This window comes from Apteryx mantelli, chromosome 25 (assembly GCF_036417845.1).
Source record: "Apteryx mantelli isolate bAptMan1 chromosome 25, bAptMan1.hap1, whole genome shotgun sequence".
NCBI lineage: Eukaryota > Metazoa > Chordata > Aves > Apterygiformes > Apterygidae > Apteryx > Apteryx mantelli.
Window position 1 is genome coordinate 6258903 of NC_090002.1, and position 15536 is coordinate 6274438.

The 15536-nt window shown below is 51.5% G+C and overlaps 1 protein-coding gene across 1 annotated transcript; it reads right to left on the minus strand.

Annotated features, from left to right (window-relative positions):
- Nucleotides 1-5474: 5474 nt before the first annotated feature.
- On the minus strand, nt 5475-10770 carry ETV7 (ETS variant transcription factor 7). Its single transcript, XM_013942584.2, has 6 exons — nt 10667-10770; nt 9741-9848; nt 8497-8712; nt 8042-8184; nt 7516-7616; nt 5475-6698 (listed from the first exon to the last, which is right to left on the minus strand). The coding sequence occupies exons 1-6, from the start codon at nt 10728-10730 to the stop codon at nt 6587-6589; spliced, it is 744 nt and encodes a 247-aa protein (XP_013798038.2). The 5' UTR covers nt 10731-10770; the 3' UTR covers nt 5475-6586.
- Nucleotides 10771-15536: the final 4766 nt, after the last annotated feature.

The window sequence follows — 15536 nt, forward strand, 5'->3', positions numbered from 1 at the left end:
AAGTCCTGCTAAACTGTCTTTTGAACACTTGAGCTGGACTGAGCCATGACTATGCTTCGTGCTGGCTCTGAGACCCAAACCAGACCTTTTCTACTGCCAAACAATGTGCAAGGAGCAAACACCGCAATCCGAATGGCTGCGCTCTTAGCTATACAAACAAGCTGCCCTGGAGCAAGGCAAAAATCTCCGCAACCCAGGAGCAATGCAAGCCACTGCTAGGACAACCCAGATGAGTGCTGCACAACGCACATGCACACCAACCCACCGCAATTCAATCTTTCTCTGGATCAAGAAGACAAGTTGCACCCATCCAAGGCAACTCCAAAACCATCCAACAGCCCAGGACAGTACCATTAATAAATCATTCAAATAGATTTAATCACAGCAAAGCAACAACCCCCTTCTGCTTTGATTGATTCCAGTACATTGAACGTACATCATTTTTATTTGCTCTTTTTGTATTTACCTTTCCATTAGTAATTCTGCCTTTCTGGACATATGTCAAAACAAGCTCCTCGCCAACAAGTACCGAGGGTTGTCAGGCACTCTTAGGAGTTGCCGTTTTTATACCCCAGGCTGGTTGCTTGCTGAGCAACTCCTATTTTTAGCAGCCATTCAGGTATGAGAGAGGGCAACACTTCCTCATGGTATCTCCGCTACCCCCTCCCTCATGGCAGGAAGATACATCACCCATATCTGGAAGGCATGCGCGCGTGAGTTTCACTGGAGAAGAAAATTTCCTGGTGACAAATAGCAGCAAATCAGCATAAAACATCCATATCACCTCGTGTAATGGCTGCCCTTTGAAACCAGCTATCTAAGCCAGCTAGTTTATTTTTCACAGGTGTGTTGCTGTGTTTGGGCTTTGTCAGGTGATTTCTGCAAAAAAAGCAGAGAGAAGTCATGTCTTCCTCAAAAGCCAGATCTCCCCGCTCAGATCCCAGGAGCCCCCAAGAAACCAGATGTCTGAGGCTGCTGCACAGCCTGGAGTCACTCTAGGGCACAATGTTAACAGGCTCTTTCCTAACATCATACACGGCCTGGCTGAGCTGGACTGCAGGGTCTCTGAAACCCAGCCTTGGGTCCTTCAGACAGCCCATGTGCCTCCCTAAAACGTGAAACACAGCTCCACACTAGAGCATGAGCATGGGACAGTGGGTTTGCTGGTTTTAAGCACCACACTAGCCACTAACAGTGAGGACAGATGAGGTTATTTTTAAGATGGGTCTGATAAATCTGTGGTGTTTCTTACACTAGACAATAATCTGGACCACAGCCATCCTCCTGTTCTGGCCTGTTGCCACCCTCCTGCAGACTGCTATCTGTCATCCTCATTGCTATTTTGCCATCTGATGGCAACATTTTGCACTGCACCTTGCAGAGACGGTGATGGGATGAGGAAGTATTTCATGAGCTGCAATGGAGGCAGTGACCTGTGCTATGCCACTCCCAGCAGGGCGGATTTGGAAAACCCCTTGGCAAGATTTCAGCATGAACAATACTTCATTTTCTGTGGTTTTCAGCTAGGATGATGTGTTGACCGGGTCTATCCTGAATAAAAATGATCTTTTCCAGACAATGGATTCAGCTTGCACTTGAATGAATCCATGTTTATTTTCTTTAGGTCTGTTTCTACAGACTTTCTGGGCCATAATTTCCTATTACTTGGACAGTCCTGCAGGAAAGATCCGATCTTCTTCCTTCTTCTTCTCCTTAGCCTATACTGATGAAACAGTGTCTGCTATTGATTAGGGACTGCCTAGCTCTGTTTTTCAGTGTCCTCATCTACTGCTGATAAGTAATTAGTCCATCCATCAGGAGCTCCATGCTGCTAAGTATCATATGACTATGTCCTTTCATGAGAGGGTTGCTTCCAGAGGGTGAGGAGCCTCACAACCAATTTTGTTTGGGTGCTTTTTCTCTGCAACAGCCATATAATGAAGAGGACTTTGAAAGGCTGGCTGGTTCAAGGCCACTTTGACCAGGCCATGTCCACTCTGGCAATGGGGCATAGTTTGGCTATCTCCAGTTTGGAGATGTTGGTGTTGGAGATTGTCCAAGGCTGAGTCCAAACACCATCCCTGTTCATGGAGACTTCCCACGATTAAACTGGGAATCAGTGTTGACTTACGGCCTTGTCCAGGCCTTTCCTCTTTGTAAGAGCATTTGGGCACAGCCTGAAGATAGGACACCCAAAGCAACTCCAGCACTTAGCAGGGATTTGCAGAATAAATCTTGCCTTGAACTGTGATTCTGGAGCCAGTCTTTTATCCACATTCAGGCCCCTTCTGGGATTTTGGAGATGTTCAAACCCAGTGGATGAGAGACATAAGAAAAAACTGTTTGCAGAAGACCCGAGCCAAAGCAAAATCCCATGTCCACACACAGCCAGATTTGGGGAGAAAGGTTTTAAGATCTGAATCCAAATCTGTCTGCTTTTCTCATCAGTGCTGGGAGAATGAGGAAGCTAGCAGGCAGAGAAGTCATGTGGAGGGGGTACACAAAGATGAGATTGATATCTTCAGTTTAGTGATGTTTGAGGGAAAAAGCAGAACTGAAAATGCAAGGATGCAGCATAGGGGGAAACTGGCTTTATTTACAGGAATTTGTTCCAGGAATTGAAAAAAACAAGGGAAAGGAATGGCCACGCATGAGCTGTGAGTTAAAATGTGCTCATGAGCAGAACCCAGGAGTCAAAACACCCAAATTTCTTGAAAACAAGGCAGCCACAGACTGCAGCATGGGAGACTGAAGTTGGACATCAGGAAAAACCTCCTCCGCGGAAGGGTGGAGCAGCCCTCAAACAAGTCCCCAGAGAGGTTGGCGATCTCTGTCCTTGGAGGTTTTGAAGACAAAGCCATGACCAACCTGATCTGGTGCTGGTGACAGTCTTGTTTTAAGCGGGAAGGTGGACTAGGGATGCCAAAGGTTCCTTCCAGCCAACGCTTATGTGATTGTGTGAATGGAAAGCACCAAAGCACAGAAGGATCTGCAATGTCAGATCTGAGCCAAGATGCAGGTGTTGAGGGGCAGCCACTTCTTCCCCCACAGGCCAAGCTTTGGATAGACAGCACAGCAACTCGTAGGACCCGCAGGGCCCAGCAGCCACGATAGACACCACTCAGCCCACCTCTGCAGTGCATCTGGCCTGAGAGGTTTGTGGGCACCAGCCTCCAAAGCAAATCTTCTTTTCCTGCAGCCCAAGGATTGATTTTAGCCCACTTTCCTCAGGAGATGAGCTATGCAAGACAGCAGTGCCAGTGGGGTGTGTGAGCCTCTGTATTTGCTTTTGTGCAACACCCTGCCCTAGACAACACTGTTCAAACCTGGTGTCAGACACATCTGAAGCAAGAATGGAGACCTTCAAGGAATTAAGTGCCTGAATCTCTGAAAAAACTCTTGTGGAGCACCTGTCAGGGTGTATCTGTGCCACTGTCCCTGGACTTCAGTCACAGCACAAGTCACTGACCTGCGTGTGCTCTTCCTCGCTGCACTCCTACGCCAATCAGCCCCAGTGCAAGTGGCAATTACTTGCTGTTTACCGAAGGGGATGGGTCCTGGTTCCAGGAAAACAACATGTTTACCGTCCTTCTGCTTTCATTTACCACCTCTGTTGGGAGGCAGTGAGAAGAGCCACGGTCACATTGTCCTAGGGAGGATGGGAATACTTCCTGGGAGCCGGGAAAGAGCCCAGCACAGTGTTGCTGCCCGTCATTGCAAAAGTGCACTTTGCTTCTTGGCCCCCAAGAAACCACTGCCCCGGCTTCCTCCTAAGCCGTGGCTGCGGTGCAGCACAAGGAGGATTGAATGTGTTTGGCAGCTTCCCAAATGGCAGAGGAAATCCCCGCTGTTTAAGTCCAGCATGATCCTTAGTCATTACTGGAAAAACAGGTGAACTAACAGCATCCCACGTGGCATCAGTGCACGTCACCCACAAGCACCAGGATCACGCCTGGCCACTTTCTCCAACAGCACAAGCCCTGCCAGCCTGAGCAGTGGTTAGACCTTGGGCTGCTCAGGAGCCATTGGGGCTGTTTCCACAGCAAGAAGGCAGGTGGGATGTCTTGTTATGAGAAGACCAAGTAAAATGCACCCACAGGTGTATATCTCAAGAGCGACACAGGGCCAGGCTGGGACAACTTCCAAGAAAGGAGGCCTTCTTTCCTTCCAAAGCTGATCCTCATGGCTAGGCAGGCCTTATGCTAACTCTCTACATGGGACTAGATTTCACCCCCCAAAAAATCTCCTTTTAGTCTTTTCTGCAACAAAATGCACCCTCCATGGAAGGATCATGCAGTCGAGGGTCCTTCCTTGTGTGACCTGCATCCCCAGGATGGGCCTGGCACCTGGCTCCAGGTTGGCTGGATGCTGGACACCGACCACCCCTCTCCTAGCAGAGATTTTGGCCTCCCTCCCTTGCTAGCATCTCCCAAAGGCTGAACATTATGTTCATTTACCCCACCAGCACATCTGACTCCTCATTTTCCTCTCTGCCATCACTTGACTTGTCCAGCCCTTGTGTTTTGCTGATGAGCTGCTGATTTTCTGGAAGTGAAACTTCCCAACCGTGTGTTTCTGGAGAAGACATTGTGCACTGCGCTGTGCCAACACACACTGGTGCTGAGAGTCAGGAGCTGGGAGCTGGAGCGAGGATGTTTCGCCAACCCACCGCTGCGCTTCCCACCACGGGTAGCCCACTAAGCTCTTCAGGTGAGGTGGCTACCAACCGCAACTGGAAGCCAGGCGAAGGAGCAAGTTCTGAGCATAAAAGAGGATTTTTAAATGAGAGTGGGAATTTTGCTCTCTTCCTTGGAAAAGTTTGATTGATTTCTGACCCAAGAAATGTGGCGGGGACTTATGCCAGCATACAAGAGAGGAGGAATCACCCTCTTTGGAGCAGTCAGTTAATTGGTATAAACCATTTTGGTAGCGCAATGCCAGTTTACAGCAAGAGGGGCTGTGGTTTTGGGATGGCAACATCAGTCTTTGATGGAAACCTCAGTTATCAAATCTTGCCAAGATTTCTTTTAAGACCAGCGGTTCCCTGATCTGTTCACAGCATTGCTGCCCCAATGCAGCAATGGGGCTGGGGGCAAGTGTCCAGAGCAAGGATAGAAACCAGGAGGATTAGTTCTGCGCTGGTGCGAAACCAAAGTCTGAAGGAACTCCCCATTTCCCATCAGCCATGAAACATGAGGCTGCTTTCACTATGTATATCTGTGCTTTTCCGCGTAGCTATAAAACACCAAGTGTTTGTACTGCAGTCACCTAATAGCTGCATTCACCCAAATAGCAGTTTGGACTATTGCGCTCTGGTTTCCAGGCTGACAAGCTCGGGGACAAGAACCGGGTTGCTCATCTGGAGCTGGTTACGTGAGAGCTTCTTTGCAGTGCTTGTTTTCTGGGTAAATGAGGAAGGCTTGGGTTTCTCAGTTTCAGATTTTTCAACCAGCAAGAAGGGGGATTTTCAACTGTGCAGTTTCAGAATTTTATTTCCTCAACAAAAAGTAATCCCAAAATATTAATAGATATTTTCAGATTTAAAAAACACATGCACATTTTTCCTTCCAGCACTTACTAACCTGAGGTTACAAAGCCAGCTGTTTCCGTCAGTTGCCCAAATACTCTGTGTAAACTTCAGCCCACTGGGAACTTTGGGTATTCAGAAGCTGAGGGCAAAGATTATATGTGCTACATCCTCCCATGGTGTAAAACACAGCCCAGCTCCATGGATTTCACAGGAGCACCCCAAACTGCACCCCTGGAGCATGTGAGTCAATACCGTGCCCCTTTGTGGGGCATGAGAGTACGCGTCCTGTTTTGTACCCAAAGCAAATAACTACATCTCTAACGCTGAGTGTGATCGTATTCATTACTGGCTTGTGCTTCTTGTCACATTATCTAGTCAGTGAATTACAAAAAGCATTATATGGAGGGAAAGGAGTTAAAATGAGACCCAGCTTAAAGACTCCCTGCAGTCTGGAGCTGCGCATCTCCAACCAGGCCCTATCCAGGCGGATATTTCAGCACATTCCCACCCTCAATCCTGCGAGCAGCTCCACTGCAGCCCTTGAGATTGTAATGTACAGCATATCTGCAATGTAAGTCTGTTCCCCAGTCGGGGGCAAAGGCTCAGTTTCAGACCAGCATGTGAATGCTTCGGGCCACCGCTCTCAGTGAAAGTGCTTCAGTAAATGTGCAACGCAAAGAGTCTGCTCCAGCACTCTCTGCTCATCAGGCTTGGTTTTAAGAGTGGAGCCATCTTCACCAGCAAGTTTGAACCTTGCAGACAAGCGTCGAAACATAAAAAGCAAAAAATATCACATTCCTTCACAGAGGAGGGAAAAGAAGCAAGCAAAAGACCAACCCACACATTCACCTCCATTTTCTGGGTTGGAGGATAATTTTGGTGTGTGAGTTTTGCTTACAAAGCCCCAAAGCTGTCACAGCCTTTGCTCAGGACAGGTTTCAAAATCCATGACCACTGCTCTGTGGCCTTCTGCTGGGAGAGCAAGAGACTCCAGCACTTCACAGTGGAGTACAAATCTGTCTGCAATACATTGCAAATGCCACCCTCAGAGGTTTCCTACGGTGAGACCTCCAATGTGTCTTCCTTGAAATCCTCGTGTTCCTCATTCTCCAGCTGCTCCAGTTTGCTGGGTTTCTCATGGATGATCTCCCCAGGAGTCTTCAGAAATCTGCAATGCATTTTTGAACAGTTTTAACTGCATGGCCAAACCCAGCCCCACAACAGTCTGTAAATGCTCAAGCCACTGCACTTGCCAGCTGAGATCTGGAGCTCCTCATGGAGGCTGTCTGCAGTCTCCGGGCTTTGCTGAGGATCCCAATTCTTGCTTCGCACCCCGAATGCACCAAGCCAGGGAGGTGAAGTGTATCGCACCTCAGCCCTGAGCCCAGCGCTGGCATTTTAAGTTTAAGCTACTCCCAGGCAAGCATCCAGCACTGAAAATGGTGTGAAATTCAAAGAAAAATTGAATTCCCTGCCTGACTCCACAAGGGCTAGTTGCCGCTGGCCCGCAGAGTTCAGCCTGGGGTGGATTGCCAACCTGCTGCGTGGGGCAGCGGATCCAGCAGAAGCACAGCACCCAGGCGTCCCATGCGCCTGGTTTGCACAGAGCACAGCCCGGATACAGACCTGCTGGGGTGTTGCATTTGCAGGGGAGGAAAAAAAGAAGCAAACACAGAAGGAACCACTGAGGTTTTGCAAAACCAAAACCAACCCAGGCCTTTTACTTCAACATGAGGGCTGACTTCAGCACTCAGATACATGCACACAACTGCTGTGGGATTCCTGCATGTGTGGCAGCAGACAGCCAGGTGGGACCAGGCTCCTCACCATCAAACCAGGACAGGCCACATTCTCATGCAGTTGCCCCAAAAATACAGCAAGGACACTGTGACTTCATCTCAGGTCTGGACCATCAAGGATCCAGTGAGATGAAGCAGCTACCAACATCTGGAGCCCGCCAGTTGCCCTCCACTGCTTCATCTTACCTAAACAATAGCTTCTGCCCCGGCTCCTTTTTGATGATGTTGAGTTTGTAGTAATGTCTGAGTGCTCGTGACATCTTTTCATATGTCATGTTTATCCGGTTCTGGAAGGAGAAAAGAATTGGGGTTTTTTTTTGAGTAAACCAAGCACAAACACCTAGTTTGGGTCTCTGTGCAGCAATCGGGCCTGCTAGGCCATGTGTGGGATGCTCAAGGTGATTTCACAGACATTGCAGGTGGTGTCATGGGTCTCCGTAACCTGGGCTTGCTTCTGGGCCCTTGGCAGCAAGCCCCAGCTGTTGCGGTCTGCATCCCTGCTGCGGGACAAGGGGCCAGGGGCCAGCGGCTCCCATCAGACACGTGCCTCTCTTTTAAATCAGCAAGAGGTTGGTGTAGACCTGGGCCCACTTTGCTCTCACCCTCCACTGCCCTCGTGTCAAATGGATCCAGGGAGCAGGTTGTGAGCGGATGGAGCTAAGGCGACATTCAAAAGCTCAAGAACGACAAACTTGGTCTCAACTGAATTTACCTTGTGGTTCCCCCAGAGCTGGGCAAGTCCATTAGGATTAACGACCCGGAAGACCTTGGCTTCCTTGTCTTCCCACTTGATGTAAGGCTCATAGCGGCGGTCAGAGAGGAGCTGGTACACGTAATCCCACAGTAACCTGCAGTCTGAGCGTTGGCACAGAAGAAACAGTCACAGAGCTCCCGGTAAGGCACGTACACTCTGGTGAGGATTGGTCAGCAGCAGGACTTCTTGTCATAGCAATAATAATAATAGGAGCCCAGAGCTCCCGTGCAGCACATTCATTGCTAAATCTCAGAATGCGTGGGAAAACTAGCACTTCTCAGGTGGGGAAACTGAGGCAGAGATGCACTCACTGAAGTGTGGAATAAATGGAAGGGGGACAGGCTGCCAGACAGGAGGACAAAGGCAATGCAACCTCACTTCCCCTAGGAACCAGGCTAAAAATTCATATTCACCTGCAATCTTCCCATCCGCTGGGGCTGATGGGGGTGTAGGAAAAGAGCAGAGGGCATCCGCCCTGCAGCTGCCTTCCGAGCTGGGATGAGAGAGGTTCAGGGGCTCCTCATGGCTGCAGGTCCAGCCGGGGGACAGGGACTGTTTGGCGCGGCTCGAGCAGCTGGGCAGGGGGGAAGAAACAGCGGCTGGGGCAGCCTCTGCGCTGCAGTCCACCCCTGCAAGAAAACCCCATGCAGTGCATTACAGTAGGACTCAGGTGACCTTTGAAGCCATACAACATGCAGAGAAGCAGAGCTGGTTTACTGCCGAAAGTCTGGGTTTGTCGTCACTCCGAGCCCCAGCCTCACACCAACCGACTGACGCTGCAGTCAGTGGAGACAGGCGAAGAGCAAAATGCTGGGATTTTCCTGAGGGAAAAGGAGTGCTGGAAGCAGAAGCAGCAGAAGGTCCAAGGTGGGCTAGTGGCACTGCCAGCCATGGGGAGGGCAGGTGGGAGAGTTGTTAGAGGAGAAGGAAAGCTGGAATGGGAGAATATCAGAGCACATGCATGTGATTGATCCCCTTGGAAACTGCTGCGGCAGTTTAAGAAATTTGTCACCCTACATCCACTTGTTAATGCCAGCAGAGAGGCTCATGAAAGTGCTCCTGAATCCACCTCAGTGCAAAGTGAGCCAGGTCATGTGAAACCATCCTCACTGGCTGTGCAAACTAACCCTGGCAGAGCTGTGGGGAGGGCATTCCCTGAGTACCAGGCAGCAGTGGGCAGCTGGGGCCAGCGATGTCTTCAGCCACTCCAGGTGGTCCCAGAAAAGAGGCTGTCTGCACCCTCAGATCAGCATAGGAGCCATAGGAGGAAGGAAGTTCAAAGCCATTAAGCTGGCTTTGCAGAAACAGGGCACCCAAAATGAGTGGCTATCTATGAACACGCAGCCCTTGCTGTAGGGACAGGAACAGCATCTGGAAAGGAAGACCACCCTGCTCCAGCCCCTAGGTCCTGCCACCCCACTAGTGCTCATTTCTCTGCCCAAACCTAACATCTCACTCCTCCTCTTTCTCCATCTGCCAGGTCTGCGGGGATGGCCGAGCCAAGAGGAGCAGTCGAACACAGCTACTCGTCCCCACAACATTGGAGATTTCCAAGCCACCTCCCTCAAACCGGTGAGCTTCGAACCTCCAACCTGTGCAACCTACTGTGGCCAAGGGCAGGCTCTGCCTGATGGACAGCTGCCATTCTCCATCATACCTTCCACCGTGCTCTTGACCTCCCTGAAGGGTGAGTTCAGTAAAGGGCTGCACACCAGAGCTCTTCTTTGAGTTTTGATGTACTGGAGTAATTCATATAAGACATCACCTACAGGGGAAGGAAAGCATTTGAGTCTGTTCAGATGATTATGTCATTCTATAATAGAGTGTTGCAGAAATACATCATCCAGATAACAGAAGCTGCAAAAAGTGGTAACAGGTTTTATTATTGCACTGGCAGTTCAAGCCATGCAGTCCCTGTTCTCTCCATCACCATCTGCTTCTTTCTTGACAACTCTCTTTCACCATCGCATCTTGTCCCCCAGGGAAGTCAGACCTCTCATAAGCACACAGTAAAGGATCACTTTGTTCACTGTGGGGACTGTAACTATCTGGAACTTTTCTTTTAATGATATGAGGCAAAACCACACCTGACTTTTGGATAGGAAGCTCAAGTTTATTAACTGAAACTGCTGCAGGGACAATATGCTCCATATGTAAGAAAGCACATAGCAGAATCCAGAATAGGGCTTCGAGTGGACAACTAAGGGTGTTGCCATGGGGAAGGACTACGTGGACTGCACATCTGCCTGTGCATGACGGTCCTTTTATCCCACCCCATTGAAACCATGCAAAAAAGAGTAACAAAAGGTGATGCCCAAAAGCCACTATGATTTGCTGTTCCCCACAGCTGGATTTTGATACTGTTACCTATATTTCTGTGCCACTTACAGAGTAGGGGGTTATCCCCATCCCAAAGAATTTCTAGATGGTCTAAAGAAAAAAGAGAGTTGTCCCAGCCTCCTTCATCCAGCTGACTAGACAGGACTCAATCCACATCTACCAGGACCTATCCAGCCCCTCTTAGCAGCCCAGCCTATGCTGTGCTCAGTCTGTCCTTAGAAACACCATTCCCCCTCATCTAACCTGAGCTAGGAGCTCTGTATCTGAAGTCATCCTTGGTGAGAATGCACAGGGCTTTCCCGTTCATTTCAAACTTGCTTTCATCCGTTTGCCGAAGGGAATATTCTTTCTCGGCCCATCTCAACCAGTGGATCACATCCTCCTTGCTCCACAGCGAGGGTTGGATTCCTGAAACCACGGGCAGCCTCTGAAACAACTTGGTCTCCATCTTCAAAACCAGTGAGGGACCGGATGGGACGCTAGGCTTTTCCATCCCCAAACTTCCCCTCTTAAACATTCACGGATCAAATTACCCCAGAGAAAGAAAATGAGCCGTGATGACTGGCCCATCTTGTCCCCTAATCTAGACAGTGGGCAATGGTCACAAGGTGGGAGACCACTGCTGCACCCACTGCGTCCCACCCTGCGGGGACATCTTTTATAAGAAGCGTTGACTTGCTCAACGTCTACTCACTCAGCCTTCCCGGTAGCTTGAAGATTTCCCCCTCGCGGATGGGTGTGCATCTGGCCTGGGGCTGGGGTGGTAACGAAGCTGCAACAACTGGGCTCGAAGAACCAACCATCACTTTACCCTGGCAAAAAGAAATCAAACACATCAACGGGGAAGAAGTTCCCTTTTGTGTCTTGCCTTCGCTTTGCTTTGGAGACACCTCCACCACAATAAACATTGCCCAAATAGTTTCTAGCTAATTTCTCGGAGCGGCATGATGCACTTTAAAGTAGCTCAAGCCTGGCTGGTCACTGAAAGGAAGCCACAGGGGAAAACCCATGTCTGGAGGTAAAGCTGGTGACTCAGTCTGCAGGGAGGAGTGGGTACCCTTCATGCTGAATCAGTGCCACACCAGCTACCTAACATGGCAATAGAGACAGTGGCAGGTTCCTGGAAGTGCCACCTCAACTTCCCGAATGAAGTGGAAATGAGAACTGCAGGGCATATGGAAAGTTCCCCTCTCTTTTCTGCAGGTCAGTGGGAGGCAAGGTTTTATCTGTAATGTAGTGCCAAGTAATCTACCCTTTTTCTCCCTATAACTTCTAATAGGACCGGGGAATCTTCTGTATTTCCTTTAATTCATTCCTGGTTTTAGAGAGGACTGAGCTGCACTTTTTTTGGCTGCATGCTTTAGAATAAAGGATACAGATAAGACATGTCTGCATGACTCTTCAGCATTGATTCCAGATTCTTTACCAGCCCCGGGTTGAATTTCTGGTTGCCCTCAGACAGTGTTAGTAGCTAGAGATCTCCTCCTTCTTTCTCAAGTTCTTTCCTCAACATTAGCACAGGTATCTGCCATCATTAAAGGCTCATCTAGGCTCCAAAAGTGAGTTGTTATTAGGCATCTCCAATGCCCCATAGCTGAAGGGAACTGGAAGATGAAGCCAAGACCAGCAGAGCCTTCAGCGCCCACATGAGCTCCAGGCTTCCTGCAAGATCCTTGGCAGCTCATTGGAGGTCTGGGGTTTAAAGACAGGACTTAAATGCTTCAGAGAGTTATGAAGATAAATAAAGGTGATGATAATGGTGCTTAGATTTTGTCTTGATCACACCATATAAATAGAGGTATCTCCGTCTGTAACTCCTTAGCAATCACCTGGACATAACTGCAAACAGCAATCCCAGGCATTAGCGAGATGTCCCCTCATCTTGCCCTCCTGCAATTGAGTCCGAACCTCACACTCAAAAGAATTACTCCTCGCTCTTGCTTGTTCGTTAATGAGCTGCTCCAGCCTCAACAAAAGCCAAGATGCTCACAGAGCCCGCAGAGATGGTCACTGCTCGGGACTAAAAGGAAAGATGGCTCCAGCACCTCTGTCTCCCGGTCTGGGAGGCAGCATCACACCCCAGCCTGCCTCTGGGCTTTTATCCAGAGCCCGTGAGCAAGAAGCGAGCTCAGATCCTGTTTTCAGTCCCATCTACATCTTGAAATATTATTGATAGCCCAGCAGGTATGTATCCTCTTAGAAATGTGAATCCCAGCAATTGCGAGGCTGATCTGAGCAGCTTAATTCTCTGGAAGATTGACAACTTTGCTTGTAACCAGTATTTTCTGAAGCAATTGCTGATTCTGGGCACTTCAATACACCCTCAGGGAGATTTTCCAGGGTGGTTAAGCCAGCCAGCGCTCCTCAAGTTTATGGGGGGTTGTAGGAGCTCAGCCTCTCTGAAAATCAGGGCTAAAGAAAATCAAGGTGCTAGTGACAGAGCAGACTGTGGTGGTTGGACACACATCTTAATGTGAAGCTGGTGCCCCCAAAGCCGGGGAGCGTCCCGCAGGGATCCACGAGTGTCTGAGCAGCGGATCGCTCCACCTCACCTGGGGAAAATATTCCACTTCTGTCTGGGGGAGTTTTACCTGGAGAAAGGGAACAATTTGGCTAGGATGCCGGGAATGGCTGGAGATTACCGAAGTACTTTATAGTGATGATGCATCTTCATTGTCACGTATTATGTCAAAACAAGAAGGAAACCTTAAAAGAACTATCTTTATTGCTCAGTCTTTTTATGATAAAGATAAGGAGCTGAATCATTCCAAAACTAAATCTCCGGGTGTTGGGTTTTTCTTCATCAGAAGAACCATTATTTACAATTTCTCTGGCAGTGGTATAATCATTGCTAGCTGTTACAGGATCTGCGTTGTTGGTTTTAACAAAGTAATCAGCTTCTTAGCAACGTGTGAGGAAACCTGAGAAGATCCAGTATAAACTCTGAACAGACTTTCTAGCAATGCAAACCATGTTTCAGATTCATTCTAAGCAATAGGCGACAGGAAAAATAAAAGTGAAAGAAATTAGCAATGTATTATGTCTATAACCTCTCTGTAAAGACATTTTATGTTTTTTCCCCCGTCTTCATGGCTCTGTTACAACTAGATTTACTCCAAAGATGATCCAGAATGTTTACGTAGCTTTCCTGCTCCTAAAGATTTCTAGGGAATAAGAGAAGTATTCTTAACTCTTACGACTTTGCACCAATTTTGTTTTGTTGCTTTTTTTCCTGCTTAGCCGCTTCCATGAGTGTTTCTGAGACACAAGACAGTATTTCCTTGTTTCAAGAGGAAATATTGTCCTTGGGTGGTTTGGAGTGGGAAGCTGGGGAAAAAAAAATGGTAAAAAGAAATCCTGGATGTGTAGGAGTACGGGTCAGTCCTAAATGGGGGTGCACCTCCTTTTGGAAGCAGTTCGGGCTTGGTTGCAAGGCCGGCGGCTCTTACCTGCATCCCCGGTGGCGGGGGGTCGCCGCTCCCTGCAGCCGTGCTCGGCGCTGCCCCGGTCCCGGTGCTCGCCGCTGTCCCGGTGCCGGGAGCTGCCCCGGTGCTCGGCGCTGCCGCCGGTGCTGCGCTGCCCTCGGCGCTGTCTCGGTACCCGGAGCTGCCCCGGTGCTCGGCGCGGCTCCCGGTGCTCGGCTCTGCCCCCGGTGCTCAGCGCTGCCCCCGGTGCTCAGCGCTGTCCCAGAGCTCGGCGCTGTCCCGATGCTTCGCCCGGTCCCCGGTGCTCGGCGCTGCCCCCGGTGCTCGGCGCTGTCCCGGTGCTCGGCGCTGTCCCGGTCCCCGGTGCCCTGCGGCCGCTCCGAGCTTCGGCGCGATCCTTCCAGGAAACGAAATCGAAACGAGCCGGAGCCCGGGCAGGCAGCGCCCCGGCCCCGTGGCCCCCCCGGCTGCTGCCCCGCGTCCCCGCGCGGCCGGTGCCTCCGCCCGGGGGCCGCCGCCGCTCCCGGGGCGCCGCCGCCGCCGCCGGGCTGGGCTGCCCGGGGACCCCGGGGGACTCCGGCACCGGGGCAGCGCCGGTGCCCCGCACCGGGCCGGCGGTCCCTGTCCCTCCCCCCGGTGCCTGGCCCGCAGGAGAGACCGGGTCCGGAGGCTGCAGCGAGGCCCAGCAACCCGGACCCTGCCAGGCACTGGGACGGACATGCTGCCGGAGGGTCCCACCGGGGCTGCCGGCCACACCGGGACATACAGGCTCGGTGGCACCCGAGCCTGTGGCTCGCATGTCTGGGTTTATCCTTTTCGGGTAGTGATGGGTGAGGTTTTTGGCTGCAGGGGCTGCGAGCAAGGAGGAAGGAGGCTGCGAGGGCCCCCACGCTGGGCCTGGCGCAGCCTCCAGCTCCTCCCCGGGGTCCGGCAGGGCCTGGACGGTCCTGCAGGATGATGCTCCTTCCCCTGGCTCCAGAGCCTCTTCCACATGTGCCAGCCAGGGCTGCCAGCCCACACTGGCCCAGGAACGACCATGCGTGCTCTGGCTGCGGGGTCCCCTCAGTCCCTGCGGCCCCCCCAGGCGAGAGGGAGCAGCTGTTGTCACCACACCCCTGCAAAGCCCCCGAAACAGCTCAGAAACTGAAGCGTCCCCATGCCCGGAGTGGAAAGCGGCTCTTGGAGCAGGGCCTTGGCACCTGGGGGCCACCTGGGCTGCCTAGGTGCGACGTGGACGTTCACGTGGAGGGGCTGGGGTTGGCAATGCGGCTGCGCAGGGCTGTGTGAAGAAGGGTGCGCGCAGCAAGGTGTGCGCAGGAGGGTGTGCAGGGGAGGTGTGCGCGGGAGGGTGCGCACAGGAGCGCATGCACTGTCGTGCATTAGAAGGTGTGCACAGGAGGGAGTGTGCACAGGAGGGAGTGTGCACAGGAGGGTGTGCACTGAAGGTGCGCGGCGGCAGGTGTGCACAGGACTGCGCGCACAGGCGGGCACACGAGGGTGCGCCCAGCTGTGTCCCCGCATTGCTGTCCCCGCCCCCTCGTCCCCTCCTGCCCCGCCCACCTCCCCGCCCACCCCGCCGTCTCCCCACCCCTCCCGATCCCTCGGCTCTCATTGGCTAGCCGCCCCTGCTCGCGGGGCCAATCGGGGCGCGGCGGGGAGGGGGCGGGGCTTGTCGGCGGGACCCCGCC